The sequence below is a fragment of the Emydura macquarii genome, unplaced genomic scaffold (genome assembly GCF_026122565.2).
Source record: "Emydura macquarii macquarii isolate MOO-44397 ecotype Brisbane River unplaced genomic scaffold, CSIRO-AGI_Emac_v2 contig_71, whole genome shotgun sequence".
Lineage (NCBI taxonomy): Eukaryota > Metazoa > Chordata > Testudines > Chelidae > Emydura > Emydura macquarii.
In genome coordinates, this window is record NW_027130208.1 from 4,092,329 (window position 1) to 4,114,000 (window position 21,672).

Consider the following 21,672-nt stretch of genomic DNA (forward strand, 5'->3'; position numbering starts at 1 on the left):
TCATTGGCTTACTGGCCACCAACATCCCCAGGAGCAGGAAGCACGATCTTTGAGCAGGCCTCTCTAGGCAGCTCCTGCAGGTCAACTAGCTCCATTCATAGAATGTTTCTCTGCCACTAAAAAAGGAAGGAGAAAGGAAGGAGAGAAGGAACAAGGACAGAGTGCAGGCTCTGGTGCAAAAGGATGGATGAGAGAGAGAAAAGTGAGGGTATCACATGTCATTTCCCACTAAGAACAAAGTTATATAACCCAGCAAGATTTAGAGGCAAAGTTCCAAAGTTTGCCTTGCCTTTAAGGTAATCCACCAAGGCAGGATAAACCACTTGGTTCACCCCCTATGACTAGTTTGGGCTACAGGGAGAAAAGTTGTATTTAAAAAACGATGAGGCTCGGGGCAGATACTGTAGGATCTCTGAATATTTCCTGGCATGGTGAGAGCTCGGGAGAAATTTTGTCTCTTGGCCCTTTCTACAAACCCTGGGGGAAACACGGTTGTGTCTTTTTGTCTCTCCAACTTTGCCACCCAATTAGATCTGTGCGAAACGTTTCCCTTCAGCCACTGGCATGGTCATCAGCAGCTTTGGGCTGAGTTCTGCCTGCTTTTCAAACTCTCAGGGCCCACCTGGCAGCTAGCCAAACTTCCCACTTACTTCTCCCACGGTAACAGCTGTCACCTCCCTCTCACCGGCCCCAGCAGCCCCTTGACAGAATGAAGCATGGGGCAGCGGATGGAAGAGGAGAGTGGGGCCATTCTAGGGTCTGCGGGGGAGAGGAGCAGAGAACAGCAAAGACTATAGCAGGGAGAGGATATTCCCTTTGGTGGTTCACATCTTGACCCTTTTAACCAAACTGAATTTTCCTTTTGCGAACCCTGTCGCCAACCAAAGACTGCCGCAGCGCACGGCTCCACGCCGGGAACTTGAGACCGCAGCCCAACACTGAGCTGAGCCGGTCTCCGGAATCCCGGCCTCTCTCTTTCAAACAGAGGTTTTCTCCAATCACTCTGGGGCCCTGGACAAGAAAGCACTTTATTTCCATCATTTCCAAAACTGGCGCCCGCCACCTTGCTTAGGAGATGAGAAAAGACCGTGTCTGTGTCTGTGTGTGTGTGTGTGTGTGTGTGTCTGTCTGTCTGAGGGAAAGGAGAAGAAAGTGAAGAGGAAATGAAAGGCTGCTAAAATGCAGCCTCTTCCCTCTCTCCCTCTTGTCTTTTATCTTCTTCACTCTCTCTCCAGTCTATACAGGTCTTTATAACACATCATGGCAGTATGTGAGTAGTCTCCAGTCATGACTAACATCCATCACACGTGAATTATTCCCTCTCCTCCCCACTGCTGTCCCTGCATTCTCACCCATCACTAACTTCTGCTCTCTTTCTTCTTTCCCCAACAGTGGCTCTTGAAAGTATTTTAAAGACTCCCCCCACACCTATGCTTTTCAGTTCCCTTCCTCTCATTACTGCTGCCATTCAAAAAGGAGTTCCTCTTCCATCGTCCTTGGCTTTTTTTCTTTCCCAAATTACTTCCACAGACAAGCGAGGGAGGATGAGATGATGTGTGTGGCGCCAATGGCCCCAGTTCAACAAACCACTTAAGCACGCATTTACCTTTCTGCACATGCTTAATTCCATCCCGATTTAGCAAAGCCCTTAAGATCACATGCGTAACTTGAAGCACACATTTAATCCCCATTATCTTCAGTGGGACTTAAGCACGTGCTTATGGGCTTTGCGGAACTGGGCCTCCCTGTTCATTTGGTGCAGAGTAAAGTTCTGAATATCTGTGGATGGGTACGCTTTGCATCTGGGAATAAATGAAGGAAGCTTTTCAGATGCAGGTTCTAACAGCCCCTTCTCGTCTTGATATTTATCAACATATGAATCTAAGGTTTCCGCATATAGTTACTTTTCATGCAAACAGTGGAGCAGAGAAGAACATGCAAGAGAAGGAGAGAAACTTACGTTGGTTTTGAAGCTTCGGCTTGGTCAGTCTGCAGTTTCTCTCCACCTTCCACTTCCATAGTGCAATAAACGATGCGGTTTGGAGCCAAGGATTTTAGACCCTGCACTTCCATTATGACAACCTACGGAACAAAGGGAGGAAGCGTAAGGAAAGCCCTGAGCAGGACAACAGCAAATTAGCGCTTCCAGCTGCAGCTCTGCCATCAGGGGGACAACCCAAATATACCCCTGGATGCGGCTGCTCTTGTAGGGTGCCAAGTTCCCTCAACATCAGAACACAGCAAGACCAATCATCAAACCTCGCGAGGAGCCGAGATCCAAACAAGGAGCCACTCACAAAACGTTGGCAATCCAGACCGCTCTCGGCCCTGCAGTTTGGACTCAAACTCCTGCTGATATTTTTGCAAATTCTGCCAACCCCAGTTCTTTGCCTGCCTCACACTGGCAGAGGATCAGTAGCGTACCGATGGGGAGGGGAGGGAGGGAGCCATGGCCCTGCCGGCGCTGACTTTGAGGGGGGGCCCTTCAGAGTTTGCGGGCTCCCCTGCCCACGACAGCCTCTTCCTCCCTCTGGGGCAGCCCTAGGGCAGGCTCATTGGGTCCGGCTGCCGGAGTGAAAGCCCTAGGAGCTGCGGCAGCCACCTGAGACGTGGGGGACACCCCGGCAGGCTCTGCTCGCCTGGCATGGACTAACTGCCCCCCCTTAGTCTCCTGCAAGGAAACAATCCTGCAGTGACGGGAGGGGGGGAGGCGGGGAGCAAAGGACTCGGGACTTTCCCTAAAGAGGCGGTGGGGGAACTCAAGAAGCAGCTTCCAAGGGGCTTGGGTTGCAAACTGACTGACCGGGCCGGGGCGGGGGGGGGGGGCGGAGGGAAATCTCTCTTGAAGGCAGCACCAATCAGTGAGAGAGGGGGAAGGAGAGACAGGAGGAGACAGAAGGGAAGGGACAAAAGAAGAGGAAAAAGGAAGAAAAAAAAGAGAGAGGGAGGAAGCAAGGAAGGGGGAAGAGAAATGAGAGGGGGGAGGAAGAGAAAGAGGGGAAGGAGAAATAAAAAAGGGGAAGAAAGAGAGAAGGGAAGAAAAAAGCCCGGTGGGAAGAGGAAGAAGAGCCTGGGCTGCCGCAGCCAGGTGGAAAGTGGAGCAGCAGCAGCAGCAGGAAGTCAGACTGGGGGAGCTGCAGAAAGGAAAGAGGAAGCAGCAGCAGAAGAGAAAGCAAAAGCTCGGTGCTAGCTGTTGCATGCCCTGGTCAGCATCTCTGGCTCCTGCCCGGGAAGCTGTGCCACTGCTGCCATGGCCCGGGACGGGGGGAGCACAAATGCAAGTACTGGCCCCCCAGGTGCCGGAGACCCACGGTATGCCACCGCACAGTATGGCTCTCTGTCCCTCTCTAGGGGCTAGGCCACGAACAGAGAGTATCAGTCCGCTGAGGATCCCTTCGCTCAAGCAGGACAAGCTTATGTTTTTCGGTCCAGAGATCACGGGTTCAGTCCTAGTAGGTGACTCATCTATGAGTGTAATTACACAAGAAGTCCAGTAGGACGGTGCATGTGTTCGTGTATGACACAGTATATGTATTTTCAACCTTAAGCCTGTCTTATCAAAACTTTTTAGAGGGAATTTCCTTTTTCGTCTTTTAATTGTGATGAATTATCATGTTAATGTATCTGCACCAAGAAATCACAGGGAGGTTTCTGTTCTTCTTACAAATAGTGATGCAGAATGTAAGCTAAAATTTCAAAATTCCATTCTGCATATTCCCTGATGCATTGTCATTCGCCTGCGGATTCTCTCATCCACACAGAGCTCTCTGGAGATTCTCTGATGAATCAATGTTTCTTGGCCAAAGTTCTGCTGCAGAAAATGTTCTGCGCATATGAATGGATTGCTCACCCTCTAGAACTTCAAAGCGCTACTTTCCTTCTGGATCAGTTTAGAAAGGGACAAACACGTTAAACAACATTGTACTGAACAGCTCATTTATGCATGGCGCATACGTTTGCTACGAGTAAGTCTAGTGCTTTGTTTCTTGGTACCTGTGTGCAAACTAGTTCGGCCCGGTTTGATGTCTACATCAAACACACTCTCCCTGGGTTCATACATAAACCAAATTTCCAGTAAAGCTGCACTGAATATCATGAAGCCAATATTAACTGAAATATTTTAAAAGCTGAATTCAGAGATACTGTAAATGGTGGCGTAAGTTGCTTCTTGATAAATTGGGCTAGCTGGCTGTAAATGGGTGTAACTTACACAGCAAAGGGGATATTCAGCAGAGAAAACACCAGACAGAAGAATGGAGGAAATGGTAAATATAAATCCCCTTGATTTTATATCACACCTTTTTACCTCCTGCTGGTTGTTGCTTTTTTTGACCTTCCAAACACATGACATGTAGTGCACATACACTGACCATGTGTAACGACACCACTGCTTACACCATCTCTGCATTTGTTCCCTAGTGTATCTGAACAGCAAAGGCTCCTTGGAGCGAGGATCTTTCCTACATTGCATATGCTACGTTCTGCACAGCGCTGAGCAGTGTCGGACCACGTTTAACAAAAAGTGCCATCAAAGTACACGTTTCCCCCAGAGAGCACATTCAAAACTTGCAATGTGCCCTGCAGTGGTTTAATAGTTTTCCAGCAAGGAAGCAAGACGTATTGAGGGATAAAGCATGCAGTGTTGTTGTAGTCATGGTGGTCCCAGGATATTAGACAGACAAGGTGGGTGAGGTAATATATTGTATTGGACCAGCTTCTGTTGGGGAGAAAGACAAGCTTTTGAGTTTACACAGAGCTCTTCTTCAGCTCCATCCAGTATAAGCTCAAAAGTTTGTTTTCTCATCAACAGAAATTGGTCCAATAAAAGATATTACCTCGGCCACCTTGTCTCTCTGAGAAATAAGGTGACATCTCTACCTGGCAATAATCAAATGCAAAGACACCTAAAGCACAAGGATTTAGTAATTTAGGAGCCAGTAATAAAGCCTCTGTGAAATTACACTGATGAATATTTCTATCCCAGAAGTTCTATTTTTGATTAAAAACCCCCACATAACCCTTTTATTGCAAAAAACAAAGTGAATGAAACTTTGCAATTCCCTGAAACAGAGAGTTTTTAAAGCAGTATGGAGAAATTAGGCAACCAGATTAGTCCTTGGATTAATTCCACCCAATTTCAGTGGAGTCACCCTGGAGATGAATTTAGCTCATTCCATCTACATTTGGTACAAACATTGCCACATTGTGAAGATGCTAGGTAATTATGCTACTGTTTGAGTGACTTGCTACAAACTACCTTGAATGTCACATTAGTATCTTATTTCACATAAGATCCTTCTAACAAGACTGTGAGAAATCTAAAAGGGCACATTATGAAAGGATTGGCGAAAGGATTTTATAATTGTTTCCTAAAAGGGAAGAAAGGCTCTCTAGGGGACTGGGAAATCATTTTACTGATTTGGCCTCCACAAGCTGCTATTTTAATATCTCCTCTCATAGCTCAAACTGGCTCGGTATTGATGATTCTTACTCACACTAATTCAGCACATTACATGTTGAAATGGAGACAGTTTGTAGCTTTTACCTCCAAGGAAAAGGACAGCACAACATCTGACTTTGAAAGCTGGTTTTCATTTTCTTCTCCCATATCAATTATTGAGGTGTTGTGGCTGCGTTTTAGCTTCTGTAACTTGAATTCTGAGCCTCCTTTGGACACCGGCATGCTTTCCAAGTTTGCCATCAGCAGATTGACGGATGACTTCAGCTCCTCAATAAACATGTTTTCCATTTCTTTGGATACAAATTTTGGAAACTTGCGCTCCTTCGGTTAAAACAAGAAGAAGAAAAATCCATTAAGATTTAGTGGATACTCAACAGTCACTTGCATGGGAGAGATCTGGCTATGCCTCCACATGCATTTAGAGTGTGGAGAACTACCACAATCCAGAACAGCTTTCTTCCAACCCCCTTGGTGACAAGATGGATAATTTACCTTTAGCAACGGGCTGCGTCAGTGCCTGGAATTTATGTGATGCACTGTGGCTTCCCATATGCATTTCTCCGTTTCACATTCATTACGTGTCAGGGCCGCTTGCCTCCTGTATGCATGCCTCATCAGTATAGACACCCTGGCCTACACTCTCCACTGGTGTGATTTGCCCTAGCTACTCTGAAGTAAATGGAGCTTCGCTAACAAGCTGAGGAATGGCACCCTGCTTTTTTCTCTCCCCTCATTCAAATGACAGATTCCTCCTTAGAGGTCTGTTGGGGTCTAATTTTAAAGGCCTACCTGGACACCCACCGTAGCTGTGCACAGCCAACCTGAACCTGCCCGGAGAGCGTCGTGCCATTTTCAGAACTGACCCAAACCCAACACGTCTGCGAGAACCTGCGTCAGCCCTGCGGGCTTGTCCCGATGGGGAATTCCCACTCCCCAGGCCTGTGGTCGGTCTCTGGCCACCTCCTGCTTGTGGGGTCATGGTGGTGGCGGCGACTGTGTGCGCTGCTCCGGCTGGCCGCCAGTGCCTGGCTGCGCCGTGTGTGAGGTGGCGACAGCTGGCAGGAGTGGGACAGGCAGCCGGCAGGCCCACCCCATGGGCAGGAGGAGGTGATCAGAGCCAACCCAACGCAGAGAGCCTCGGGTTGTTTTCACGCCTGACCGAAATCCAACGCTTGTCGTTGGGTGCCGCCGGGTTGCAGGGCCCAGCACCACAGAAGAGCCTTGGCAGGTTCCCATCTAGCTACAGGGCACCCGCGGCTCAAACACAAATGGATTTGCTCTCCTGGTGCACCCGCAGAAGAATTCTAAAGGAGCACTGTCCCCATTTTACACAGGAGGGACAGAGAAGTGGTTTGTCCAAGGTCACCCAGAGAGTCTGACAGAGCTGGGAACTGAATCCTGATCGCTTGAGTGCCAGGCCAGTGCCTCCGCTGCAAGAACGTCCTCCCGCCAAGCAAGGATTGTCCACTGCGCCCTGCTGCAGTGCTCTGGGTGTTGTGTATGTGGCCCAATATCGGCCAGCGATTTGGAGAAGGATGTGTCTACACTGCAGCAGCAGCAGCAACAAAAAACTCCACGATAGTGTCTTGGAACCCAGGTCAACTGATTCAGGCACACGCTAGAGGGCTAGAAAGAGCAGTGGAGATGTTCCCACCTGGAATGGAGCCGCCCCTCTCCCCTGGGTTTCACGTCCCGGGCTCCATCCCAAGCTGTAATGCCTACACGGCTACTTTCAGCTTCTAAGCATAAACCCAAGTCAGTTGATCCAGGCCCTGAGGCTCACCGCTGTGGAGGCATTTTCTTTTTTTTTTTTTGGGCAGCGCAGACGTACCCTAAATGACTGAAGAGTCCTAATCCCATGGGCGCTTTTACCTGGACCCCACGGCAGGCACTGAACAGTTACCATCCGGCCCTGAGCTCGTTTGCAAATCTGTCCCGAAGCGTTTCCTAGGTTCAATGACAACAGACTAGATTCTACCCCCCAGATTCATTTGGCACAACTTCAATGCCAGAAACGGGTGCCAGTGGCAAACTAATTAAAAAGCCCTCACCAAGCACCCGTTTACTCACATGGTCTATGTTTTATTATTTCACTACCCAAGGACCTAGTTCCAGGGCCATCCGTCCCCTTCCAAGAAGCTAGCCTCTAACTCTAGGACTGTCCTAAGTCACCAGAGGCAGCTGTCCATCCCCCTAACTTGTCTCTGCTTTTGACCGTTTTATAGGGGGCACCAGTAACTGTGTGAGGCATAAACTATCTGACCAGAGTTCACTAAGAGATACAGCTCTAAAACCAGAACGCTGGATACATTACAACATGAAATATCTTCTCACTCAAGGGCTGACAGTTCATAATGACACCATAAAAAGAGGACCATAAAATGCACCCTGGAAAAGAAAACAAGACCATGTTTCTGCCAGGAGACCTTCTTAAGGCTGTAGAAGAAATACACTCCGCCAGTCTGTGTTGCTGTTTGCGTGAGAGAGTACTCCATGGTTTACCCTTCACAAACACATTTCAAAGCAACACTTGTGCCAGGCAATTAAAATGGAGCCTTCAATCTCAAGTCTCAGGCTTCAGAAACTATCCTCTCAAGTAAGTTGGTCCTGGCATAAGACAAATTATCTAATCGTGTTGCTTGATGGCCCAGGCGTTACATAAGACAGAGCCAACTCATAAAAAAAAAACCAAATGTTTTTTAAATGTGCGGAAACGTCGTTGAAGCACTGATGCTCAAACATGAGTAGTGCATTGACGAGGCATTCATCTCTCCCACAGTGCCAGCTTTTGCACTGCTTCCAGACATCACCTCTCAAATGCTGTAACAATCAGGAACAAAATCTCACTGTTTGTCACCAGCGGCTCCCCCGTCAAGGCCCCAACTCTGTAGTTTTCGGACAGGCCAGGCTCCCACTGAAGTGGGCGAGATAGATCGGATTGGAAATCTGGTGGGGGTGAGGCAGCTCAGAGAAGGAACAAATTCGATGGATATTCATGAGATAGTGGGAAGGTCGACAGATGGCTGGCAAGTGGGGTGAGCAGGACAGATGTTGAGGGTGGAGAGCTGAGGCTCTTTGGAAGTGGGGCAAGGTGGACTGATCTGTGTGGTAGGCTGTCAGGTTCTCGGACGTTATATGGCGGCGTGAGGCTATTCTGCTGACTCAGCCAGACAGGAGGACCAGGTGAGTCTCACTAGGTTCAAGTCAAAGAAGAAAAAAGAAAGGAGGAGTCTCTAAGGCGGAAGGGGAGGTGAGAGGAATAGCACAGTCCTAGAAACATGCATGTTTGTGCCTTTAAAGGCTAAAGGAAAACTGTGGGATGGGGTTTCTGACACGGACGTGGCGCATGTGTGCTGTGCTGAGAATGGGGCTTTCACAAGCTGCCTGGGGAGCCCTGGGAGGCTGAGATTCACGACGTAGGTGGGGCATGAGATGGCAGAGGCAGCAGGTGATGATACAGCAGATGAGATGTCCAGGTGGGAGTTAGCAAGCTGAGGCAGGATGGACAGCACCGCGGTGAGACAGATGGAGCAGGATGGAACAAGCCCTATATAGGAAGGCTCCCAGCAGGGGACTGGCCAGAAGAGGGGCAGGGTTATCATAAAATCATAGAAGATTATAGTCGGAAAGGACCTCAGAGGTCATCTAGTCCAACCCCCTGCTGAAAGCAGGACCAACCCCAACTAAACCATCCCAGCCAGGGCTTTGTCAAGCCAGGCCTTAAAAACCTCGAAGGATGGAGATTCCACCACCTCACTAGGTAACCCATTCCAGTGCTTCACCACCCTCCTAGTGAAAAAGTTTTTCCTAATATTCACCCTAAACCTCCCCCACTGCAACTTGAGACCGTTGCTCCTTGTTCTGTCATCTGCCACCACTGAGAACAGCCTAGCTCCATCCTCCCTGGAACCCCCTTTCAGGTAGTTGAAGGCTGCTCTCAAATCCCCCCTCATTCTTCTCTTCTGCAGACTAAACAAGCCTAGTTCCCTCAGCCTCTCCTCATAAGTCCTGTGCTCCAGCCCCCTCATCATTTTGTTGCCCTCCGCTGGACTCTCTCCAATTTCTCCACATCCTCCCTGTAGTGGGGGCCCAAAACTGGACACAATACTCCAAAGGTGGCCTGACCAGTGCCAAATAGAGGGGAAAATCCTCCTACTAATGCAGCCTAATATGTCGTTAGTCTTCCTGGCAACCAGGGCACACTGTTGACTCATCTCCAGCTTCTTGTCCACTGGAACCCCCAAGTCCCTTCCTGCAGAACTGCTGCCTAGCCAGTCGGTCCCCAGTCCGTAGCAGTGCATGGGTTATGGCCGATAGATCCTCAGCTATGTGACTCCATTATTATGATTAATAAGATGATATCATGCAAAGGCCCCAGTCAGGGCTGGAGCTCCACTGGGCCTGGCCCACGGGCGAAGACACAATTCACACCCCAGGCCTCTCACCTGTGGACAGGCGGATGCAGCAGGGGGCCAGGCTGCGACAGCTTCGTGGGCGGGGAGCAGCGTGGCAGGTGGATTCCACCCCCTCCCGTTTACCCGGGCTGTGTGTTCGAAAGAGAATTGCGCCGTACGCTATGAACCCTAACTTCAAAAGCAGGGATGGGAAATACAACATAAGCAATGATTAATCATGTTTATTGTGGTAGCAGCTATGGACAACCAAGATTGTACAGGGCCCAGTACAATGGAGCCCCAAACACAGCAGCAGACGGTCCCCGGAGAGCTTGCAATCTAAACAGGCCAGACAGACACAGGGTGGGGGAAATGGTCTAACATTTGGGCAAAGTGAAAAGGATGAGGGATGCAAATGGCATGGTAGTTCTGGGATTATTTTGGGGGTGTAGGTGGGATTTGTTTAGGAGAGATCCGCCAAATAGAAAGAAAAGAGAAGGGAGAGGGGACATTGAAAGGAAGGGGAACAGAGGCGAGGTATGGGATGAACCTGTGGTGAAGAGAGACGACGAGGGAGGAAGCAGAAGAGGGTTGGAGCAAACAGCCGATCAGCACAGGGCTGAGAAAGCCCAGTTAAAACTGGAGAAAATTCTCAGCCATCAGTGAGGTCGCAAGATTCCTGCTTGGGCTACTTCCGCATCTGCTCCTTCCACCTGGAGTCTCCGGCTGGCTCCTCCATGTAGATTGTCAAGCCCACAAGGATGAAGAGAGACGGCACCACACAGGGGGACAAGAGAGATGCTCTCAACGGCTGTGAAAAAAAACATGCCTCGAAGTGCCTCTGCCTTGTTGCAATCAGACTCTCAGCCATAATACTGCATTCATTTAATATGTGGGAAGTAGGGTCCGAGTCCCTGGTGCCATGGTCCATCCGCATTCAGCACAGCCTTTGGAGCCTGAGCTTAACTTCAAGAATGTCCATAAGTCCAGCTGATTTCAAGCATGTGCTTAAGGGCTTTGCTGAAGCGAGGCCCGAAGCAGGATTCTATTGAACACCCAATGCTGTATTTGAGCTGTCTCGAGCATAAGAAGAGAGACACAGCTCTGCTCCAGCATTCGGATGTGTGGGTCAGGTTACTGAGTGATCCTGGGCAGCCTGACCCACTTGTTCAAGGGCCCATAACGGGTCATTCAGTAGCTCGGCAAAGACGACAGCACTGGGGCACTCGTGCCTCTTGGCCCTACTAGACCGCACAGCCTCCATCACGTCTTAATTGGAAATAGCCTCACTTTAATTTCTTAAATGAAGAGTTAATCTACCATTAAAACTGAAACTCAGTGATGGACTTGGTGCTGCAAAGTCGTTTTAGGGGCGCCGAGTGTGCACCCACAATCAGTCACCACGCACGATACTATTCTGCAATAGAGACCAGTAAATTAGGTATTTTTTATAAGATTAAAGACTAACCCTGGAACTGCGTCACCAGCTGTGATACTCGAGCAGAGACAATAACTTTGTGCAGAAAATATACAGAAGGATCCAGAAAGTCATTTGGACACCAGCAAAAAGCAGGATCCATGAAGATGTCAGAATAGGAAGTATCTTAGTATGCAGATGCTTTAGGATTTTGACATGCTAAATTGGTGACCAGCAGCCGTCATGGAAAAGAGATTAAGTAACAATATGCACTGAATATATTATGACTGATATACGGGTTTCAAGGATAATTTCCCTCCATGCTCCGAAGTTGCATTTTAAAAGTTGAGCCCTGCAAAGAGAAGTCCCGGAATATATTTGTTTTAGGAGCTTTCACATGCCTGGTCTCCTAGGCCTGGTGGCAGCTCGTTCATGTTTCAAGGTCCTTGGGGGAAATAAAAAGGGTATATTTATGTGTGCAAACATAAGTCAGGCAGTTGCACCCTCTGCTGACTGCCGGTGAGTTATGCATATTGCTGCCCTCATTCGAAAATGCAGTAAACAGAAAGTTAAATAAATAAATAGGCAGAACCTCTTGAATCAGTACCCAAATGACCGGCAAGCATTCTCAAAAACTTAGATGATGACAATGCTTCATGCAGAGTTTCCTTTAAAGAAAGGAGAAAGGGTTCAATATTTTCCTTACAATAATAGGCCACTCTGATTTAAAAGAGGGGCGTGAGAGTTGGTTTTGATTATCTGCTCTGCCGCTGACTTGCCCTATGGCTCTCGGATAGCTCATTTCTCCGTCTGTAAAAGGGGGATCATACCAACTACCCTCCCAAGGACGCAGTGATGACAATTAACTGGTTAAGGTTTGTACAGAGATTTGGAAAATGCAAAGCACTTTGTAAAGGTGTGATGTACCCACAAGTGCTGCCGCTAAATAATTATTTATAACAATGGACTCCCAATGAGTTTAAAATACTTTAGTTTGAAGCAGCTTCAAGACCGCATTCCTCTTACAAGGCTTCAAAATACGGGTACATAACCGCATTTATACTTCAGGGAATTATAGTTTACCATGGAGGGACTCTTAGTGCATCTTCTCTTCTCTAGAAGAAACCAGAGGGCGGTCAGAATTGGTAATTCATTTTGGGGTTGATGGCTGATCAAATCTGCCTTGTGAAGTCAATTCAGGATTATTTTATTATCTGGCCCTGTTAGGAAAGTACTGTGCTTTATTTACTCAGTGATATGGGAGGGCTTTGACACAGTGTCAGACTTCACCAGATATATAAATAGACACACCGCTCTGTGTTTGCAGACGGAGGAGTGCATAGTGTGTATCCTAAGCGATGGGGAACCCACCTGAGTGCCAGTGATGGGGCTGAGGTCAGGAAACATGCTGGCAGTTTGCATTTGGGGGATTTTTTTTGTTCCGTGTGTTTGAAGGGAATGGGCAGACTCACTGGCTGCAGCTCTGACTTGTTACTTGGAACCTGCACTGGAGCGGATTTAATTTGCTGATGAGATTTCTGCTGGGTTTTTTGTTTTTCTCTCTTCGTCTGATGGGGTAACCTGTCGTGACTACTGACGGTAACATTTCAGTTAGTTCAAACAGTGGCACTGAGCACCGTGCAGCACAGCAAACAAGTTACGCCGCTCACATTTAGGGTTTGATGGAAGACCCAGGAGATTTGGTGAGATCAGGGGAGAAATTCTGGCCCCAGTGAAGTCAGTGGCCCAGTTTTCGCTCCCGCTATTATCCACTTTAGGTCACCTGAAAATGAGTTGCTTCAGTAGTGTGGCAACAGTCTGCCCCAGGAGAATAGTATGGTTCCAGGAGCTTTGTTACCCAGGTCAGTTGGAGGGAGAGGTCACAGGCTTGCTACCCTAGATAGATATCCCAGGGCATTCCACTGTAACCTGCGAGGAGGGGTCTGGTGCTAGACCAGGAGGGTGTGGTGCATGGGTGGGCTGGCACAGATATTTGGCCAAATGTGCTCCTGTGTGCAATGGCAAGTCTGGAGTCACTGAGGGAAGGTGATCTACCGGCTGGGAAAGAAACAGAGGACCCAACCCCTGCTCCCAACAAAACAGCTGCTTCTACCAGTTTTCCAGGAAAGTAACTCAAATATCTCAGGGAGTGCCATTGCCAACACTACCTCCCCAGCACCCACACTCATCCCCCAACAGGAATTTTGGCCTGACAACAAGAACACAGGGCGTCCGCATAGCCCACTAACCTCACTGGGAGCTGTGGGTGCTAAGCATCCCTCCGGATCAGGCCCTGAGAAGAGAGATGCATGGTGGTTCCACAAACTACCTATGTGCTAGTTACTACTTAAAGTGTTCTCTTACCTTGGCAATTTGATCTGCCATTTGCAGACGTCCATCCAACTCCCGTCTGATCTGCGCTGCTTGCTCATCTGGATTATCCAGCTGTGTGAGAAAATACAAAAAGGGTAAACTGAGGATTTTTAGGATGAAAAAAGTCAACCATTGCACCACCTAGAGAAGCTTGTTCAGCTTCGCAGTGTACGACTTCAATACATTATCATTTAACGTTCGCATCGTGCTACTCCGACAGGCACCAATCAGGGTCCGACCCCATATACGCACATACGGATTCATTTTCCCAAAACTTCTTTAAACACACATGCTCGGTTGAATGCGTTTTGTCAGACTGAATTAGATGCCCATGTAGCTACCTCCATGGGTAGAAACTCCATCACGGACAGATATATGAATCACCCTGGGCTGGGCCATGTTTTACATGCACTGATGTGGGAAAACAAGTATCAGAGAATCATAGAGTATTAGAGTTGGAAGGGACCTCAGGAGGTATCTAGTCCAACCCTCTGCTCAAAGCAGGACTAACCTCAACTAAACCATCCCAGCCAGGGTTTTGTCAAGCCACAGCTTAGAAACCTCTAAGGATGGAGATTCCACCAGCTCCCTAGGTAACCCATCTCCCTAGGTAACCCATTCCAGTGCTTCACTTCCCTCGATCTGCTGGCAATGCTCCTACTAATGCAGCCAAATATGCTATTAGCCTTCTTGGCAACCAGGGCAAACTGCTGACTCATATCCAGCTTCTTATCCACCGTTACCCCCAGGTCCTTTTCTGCAGAACTGCTGCCTGGCCCGTTGGTTCCCAGTCTGTAGCTGTGCATGGGATTCTTCCTTCCTAAGTGCAGGACTCCACACTTGTCCTTGTTGAACCTCATCAGATTTCTTTTTCCCCTTCTAACAGCACTACGTCAGAGGGCAGCGCAGAGGAGCAAATGGGGGATGTAGAGTTGGTCTCACACAGACACGAGTAAGGTGTGGAGTCGGTCACAGATTCTGTGATTTTAGGTGACCTCCGTGACTTCAGCCCCGCATGGTGGGGCGTGGGCTGTCAGCCACGGGCGGCTGGCACTCAGGCTTCCCTGGTTTATTATTTATTGCCCACATCCTGTCTGTGACTTTTACTAAAAATACCGGTGCCAAAATCTTATCCTTACACATGAGGCATGGTAGGAATTCACTGAATATAAACTCAATGTAGACAGTAAAACCCAAAATTCCTTACTTCTAGGGCAAAGTCTACCCTCCCTTTTCACACTATACTTTCCCCCATTAGCAAGTATCAACATTTGAGGCTTTATTCAGGCTCCTGGGGAACCCAAAGGCACAGTACTGGGGTGCACCAGCCTTCCCCCCTCTCTAGCAGCAGCATGTCTTATGTTAGCACATGTCAATCTACAGCAGCAGAAGATATCTGTACCGATATAAAGAGGAAAGGAAGATGCTTTGATGAGAAGGACAATCACTCCAAAACACACTTCGCTGTCCCTTTTATTTTTCAGGCTTTATCTGCATTTGCTAAATCCCTATTTTCTAAGACGCAGAAACACCCTATTCTGCCTCCTCCTCCGATTCTTCACTTTCAGCTTCCGGATGTGGGATACAAGCTAGGGACCCAGACTCTGGACTGTCATCAGTATTGCTATCACAACTATTATGCACAGCAAGTGCTCCAGGTTCTCAGATGGTCTAAAAATATTAGAAAGAGCAGCTGAGAGCAGGTTTCCGGTTTATTCAGCAGAGGATGTGACAGGCTGCTCCTGAAGTTCCAATTGCGTTTTATTTTTGCTTTAAGTGCCTTGCAGTGTCCCCGGTGTCAGATCAATTTGATCTGTGGGAGCTTTTATTTAAGCAAACAATGGCGACCGGTGGGGAGGGCATTTAACAGCAGCTAATAACTAAAGGCTGGAGGTGAAGCCAAGGGCCTAGAATCTGGCTGGTTAGCAGATGCCCCAAAGCACTCAACCTAGAGGTCACCAGTGCTGTTATACACCAGGAAGACGTACAGCGGTAGGTAAAAAGGGAGTAGTTACTTTTTTCATTTTTTTTTATTTACACATTTATTTGTTGACGTTAAAAGTCCCATCACACATTTCCAGAGACACGACACTGTGTTTTCAGCACTGCTCTTTCCCTAGCAGTTAAAAAGCAGGGGCCCAGTTCTGAAGTCTTTAATGAGATAAATTTCCCATCAACTCGGTCCCTTTCAGTAAACCTTTACTGTGGGTATTCTGAGAAAGGGCCACTTTGGGCCTCAGTGTCATTTTAGTGGGAATAAAATAGCATAGATAATAGATTCCAAAGAATCTTAACACTGATGAAGAGAGAGAGAGAGAGAGAGAAATAAAAGAGAAGATACATTATTTGATATGTTATTATTTGAAGGTTTCTCTCAGTAACTTTGTGATTTGTGCATAATAATTCCTAGTGAATTTTAAATTTTATAGTGCAATGTCCCACCTTTACATAAGCTCTGGGCTAGCCCCTCAACTGTTGTGCATCCACTGAAGTTAATGGAGCAATGCTGATTTACACCAGCTGAGGATTTAGCCCATTATATTAAAAGTTCTTGAATCTACTGCCTTCGGTAGCAATTGGGACTGAGTAAAGATTGGGTGAGGACTTCACTATCATGCCCGATAGGAAATAACTTCCAAGTATGCCGAGATCAAAGCAGTGGAAGTGATGGTTGTGCTTTTCTATTTGTTGTGCGCTATAGGCAGGTGTACACAATATTCAGCTCTGACACACTGGCCTGGCCAGCACTTGCAAATTCTTCAGGCCTGTCATTTCTCAGCCCCTCCCAAAATAACATATTAGTTTGCATTGCAATGCTGTTGTGCTTCTTTTCTCTCTCTTTTTCTTTAAAACCATACCCCTCACTACAGCCAGTCCACACCACCCATTAGCTAAAGCTTTCAGGGGAGAGATCCTTTCCCAATACACTGCGTGAAATCCTGTGGCATGCTGTTCCACAGTTGCATAGACTCTGAAAGCTCTAACAGGAAGAAGTCATTTGTGACAGTTAAGCAGCATTCCAGCATGGTTCTATGACACAGGGGCAACTCCTTCTGACATCAGTGTAACTCCGGGGCAACTCCATTATCCTCAGCATTGGTACAAGCATAAGTAAAATCAGAATCAGACCCAAAAGTAGTATATAGGAGGAATAAGAAGGTGCCGACTAAGGCTTGGCAAGCTAGTTAATTGACCAGTCAACGGCCGGCCTATTTGACCACAGTCAAATATTGTCAGATATTCCAGCAAGAATGCCCTGATGTAGGCAGTGGCCTACTTTTTTGATTGTTAATAAGCCTACTTAAATTTCTTGCTCACTCACTTTACAACTAAGGCCACCTGATGGGAAAAAGGTGAACTAACTGAAATCTGAGCATCCTGATTCGCTGGAATCTTCTAGAACAAAACATTTTGTGTGTGTCTTTATTTGTATATGAGGCCACCGACGTGCATAACAGTTTACAAAGCACATTAAAATGATGACGACAAAGATACAGATGAAGTAGCTGAAGTTCATGAAGGAAAAAAATGAAAAACGAAGTTCTTGAAGAGTTAGCCTGCTGCCTACATGCATTTAAAGAGCATTTAAAGATGACTTTGTTTATAGTAGCGATGTTTTTGTTTTATTTCAGTTTAACTTCGTTTTTCTTTTCGTTTGTAAATGTTCAATCTGAAATAATGTTCATGTTTAAATGCTAACCAACGACTGCTAAAAAAAGGTAATTATTTTCATTTTTAAGAACTTCATTTCATTGTGTTTTGCCTTATTCTGAGCTCAAATAACTCAGTTAAGTAAGTTGTTTTTTAATAATTAGACAAATATTTATCCCAGGCTAAGCCTACTGGAGACCATAGAGTCTTACCCTTTTTTGTTATTGTCCAATAAATTTCTGCTTTAAAATATTTGACCATTTTTGACATTATTCAACAATATTTGAGCAACGTTTGACTGGTCAATTGACCAACTGCTTTTGGACCAGTCAAATGCCCAGTCCTATGCTGACTTTATAGACACTTTCTCAACTATAATTACACTTTAAACTCCTTCAGGGTAAGTTGAGACACAATAAGAATCTAAAAACCTCAGCTGACCACAGTAACTAGCACTGCTTTTCACAAGATACAAGAGTGTCACCAAGTTCAGCAGCACTAGCCATTTCGATATTGCTCTGGTTCATCTCTCTCTTGTAAATATCCCTTAATGCAAGCGGAATCTGCAAGTCTCCTGTCGCAGTTTCCTGGTATATATGTTTAGGAGACTGGGGAGTCAAAAACTAAAATCTGGGACCAAAATATTACTTCTGTGACAGTGCCAAGGCCGCTTCTTGACTCTTGTAAGAAATAATGTATAAAAAACCTCAACTTTTATTGACGTCAACCACATTTAACTCAGGTTTTTTTTCCCCCTAGCAGTTAGCTTGTCTTGCTATTTGGCTCTTCTAATGATGATGCTCAGGGTGACCCGTTCCTCCTCTTGGAAAGCCACCACAAGCCATTGTACACGAGTGCTTTCAGTGACAGCTACCCATAAAGCAATTTTATAACCTGGCTTCGAGTTGCTGTAACTATCTCCCAGTGTTTTATCCTTCTCCAGAGACAAATTGCTCCACAGAGCAACCACTTGCCTGGTGCAGTGCGGTCTGGAAAGTTACAGCTACTGCAACCATTATAGTTTCAATTCCCAATATGGCCAGATAGCAGCGCTTAGGTTATTATTCGAATGTATTGAAATATGCCATCAATATCCTGAACCTGTAGGTGTACCACCGTTTCCGTCCTATTGTCTCCTTGCATAACTTACAATGCTTCTTTTTCCCTCCTCTATGCCTGCATGTGTCTGTGTGCTGATGTGTTTTAGTAGGTATGATTTCCCAGAGAGTTCAGAGTCATTACAGCTGGCATTGAGGGAAAATAGATTTCTGATTCAATTTAAAGGCCTCACTCATTGATTTAACGGAAGCAACAAAAGGGGTAAGCATGCTGGGCCTGATCCAGAGCTCATTGAGGTCAAAGAGAGTATTTCCACTCCCATCAGTGGCCTATGGCTCAGGCTCGTCTGAACTCCGTTCACTGTGACTGAGCCACAAGCATTTCATAGTCTGATCTTTTAGCACCAGTACTCAACAAACACACTGTTGCTCTGGACTCCTGCAGAGAAGCACTATCTGGCCCTGGTCCTGACACCAAAAGGAGCTGCGGGCACTCAGCACCTGTGAGGACCAGGCCCTCTGTGGCAAACTGCCAAACCCACCCCTCCGCCGCTTCCCCCAAATACCTTCCCCATGAACAAATGCATTACACAGACTTGCTTCCACTGGACTGAACAGATGCCAGCTGCAAGCCTCTTTCAGCGCAGCCCCGTTAAATGAGGGAAATGCACTTCCAAATCCCCACTTCCCTTGGAAGGCTGAAATAGACTCCCTTATTCCGCATTCGATCTGAGCGACAGTAATGGTGGCTAATCACAGTACCCCAAATAACCTGCATTCTAAATTTAGAGATCAAGGAGGCTGGCTACCTTCTATGAGAGCTGTCCTTCTAATATGCTAATGAACTAGCGTACTGCCTTACAGCAGCACTTTCTAGGCTATCAGGATTTTGCAGGCATTTTCCAGTGATGCTACAGCTGGTGAAAACTGTGTCAGCCTCTCTTGTGAACGGCAGGCTATGGGGCGGGACGTTCTTTTTACATCCACCGCAGCATTCTCAGTTCAGTTCCCAGGGGGAAAGCATTCCTTTTTAAAAGGAAGTGTTGCCATGACCAGTTGAACGAAATGATATGAAGAGCCACATGCCCCTACATTTTCAAAGCATTGTGCAGGTTTTTAAGCACTTGACTCCCAATAACTGTACATGGCAGCTCCATGGCTACCACCTCATTCTTTGAAAATTTATCCAGAAGTAGTCTTTAGCATAATATTAGTGAAACTTAGGCCTGGTCTACACTGAAAAATGAGGTTAACATTGCTAAGCTAACTGGAGCTATGCCAACCTAGCCCCCGGGGTGGACGTGGCTAAGTCAATGGAAGAACTCTTCCATCAACCCAGCTGCTGTCACTCTACAGCAAGAGAAAAAATCCTTCATCACTATGGAAAGCATGTACACCACAGAGCTGTGGTGACATAGCTGCAGTGCCGCAGATGTGCTGCTGTAACACCCATCGTGCAGACATGGCCTTAGTTTACCAAATGCAGTAGAATGTTTTCTCCATGTAGAGTAAGGACTAGTGCCAATGAGGGCACCATCAATCCTAGATCAAGAATGTTGAAATATAATTTGCTTGTGGAACGCAGTTAAATAGTAAATGTAAAATACATTATCCAGGCAATATTGAACAACCTGGCTAAAGCAAAATATCCCTCAATAGCAATAAAAGCCCAATTTCTTAGCTAGAAAGTCAGCAATTTATTTTCTGCAGTATGTATGCATACTTTGTATTCAAAATCTGACAGCCAAATGTATAAATGATTTACAAGGTCAAAGAGAAATTGAATTAGTCTGGTTCTGCATTATGACTTTTTTATGGGTATGCTATGATTAAAGCAAAGATATAAATCATAAGGTTGCCCCAGTCAATTAAGTCTGTTAAAGTATTATAAATCTCAGAGTGCATAAGATGTGTCACATGCACTAGTTTTCAGCGACATGTCACAAATACATGATATGCTTAATTTCCAATTCTAGTCTGATCATTACAAAACTACCTAGCAGTATATTGGGTCTTTTCTTACATCTATCCACACATGCCGTTATTTCTTTCTGTTTGCCTTGAAGAGAGATCTACCATGGTGTTACACTTGTTAAAAGTTAAAAAATATGTAGATTAGACTCAAACTAGTAACAAAAATATATCAGAACCAGAGTTAGTCTGCACCTGAATGCAAAGCAGAGTATGTTCATTGTTAGTTACCGAGTGTCGACTGTTCCATTACAGTAAAAGATATTCTGGCTAAGAGATTGGTTTATGTAAAAACTGTTTATGAAATGTGCTTTGACTGGATTCAATTTTTTTAAATGGAGGTTAGTGACATAAAGAGGGCTTCCTATGATTCTATACAATTGATACACCCTTGACAATTTATAAACCCTGCTCAGGAATTGTTTCAGGCCATTAGAAGATTCCTCTTTACTATGACAATGTTGCCAATTAATGTTCCAAGTTGGAGTCTATGACAGAGACAAACTCACCACGAGAATGTGGTGGACTCACAACTTCTATTCATTATGTTCCTAAAGGATAGACAACGCACTATACATTTTAGGAGGAAGAAGAAAAGTCATCAGAGAAGGAAAACCACCACCAATAATTCAGCTTGCACTAATTAAGACAATATGGAGTGCAACACTAAGACGAAGCAGTAAAGCAATCTGAATCAATCCAGTTTCGAGTCTTACAATGTTCAGTTTGCTACTAAGACACCTGTCCTGCATGCCATAATCCTAAAACATAAAGCATGTGTTATCAGCCAAGACTCTGATCTCAGTTACACCAGTGAAAACCAGGAAGAACTTCAGTGGAGTCAATGGTGCTAATCTGGGTTTTCATCAGTTTAACTGGGATCAATGGTGGCTTGTTATTTTTAAATGCTTCAGTAAGGGATTCGTTGTTAGAAATTAAAAACCAGCCCCATTAAAAAGCAGTTGTAGTCAAAAAAGTGACTGGACATGACATCCCAGAGTGTCATATTTATTCCCTCTCCATTCCATACAAATCAGTTTGACTCTGTTTAAAACAAGAAAGTTTAAAAACCACTTGAAATCCAACCTACTTCTGAAAAATCAAGCTATGCATGGTCTTTCTGCTTCTTTTATCATCATGATAATTCGGCAGTCAGTCCTTAATTGCCATGGTTGAAAACGATGCAAGATACAATTCAGTTGACAATCCTGTAGCTACACAGGCTCTGCTAGCTGTTAACATTAGGTTTTGTCAATAATATAAGCGATTCAGAATACATCAGGAGCTGAGTAATGTAAGAATTGATTTGATTTTTCCATTCTATTTGTTCTAATGGAATGTTGTTTA

At 46.0% G+C, this 21,672-nt stretch overlaps 1 protein-coding gene across 7 annotated transcripts in view; it reads right to left on the minus strand.

Annotated features, from left to right (window-relative positions):
• Positions 1-21,672, minus strand: part of CADPS (calcium dependent secretion activator) — a 332,826-nt gene that overhangs the window by 178,848 nt on the left and 132,306 nt on the right. For all 7 annotated transcript variants that reach the window (XM_067541603.1, XM_067541583.1, XM_067541594.1 and 4 more), the window contains exons 4-6: positions 13,637-13,717; positions 5,546-5,782; positions 1,961-2,082 (exon numbers count right to left, since the gene is read on the minus strand). In XM_067541603.1, the coding sequence (XP_067397704.1) occupies positions 1,961-2,082; positions 5,546-5,782; positions 13,637-13,717 (440 nt within the window). The remainder of the gene's footprint in view (positions 1-1,960; positions 2,083-5,545; positions 5,783-13,636; positions 13,718-21,672) is intronic.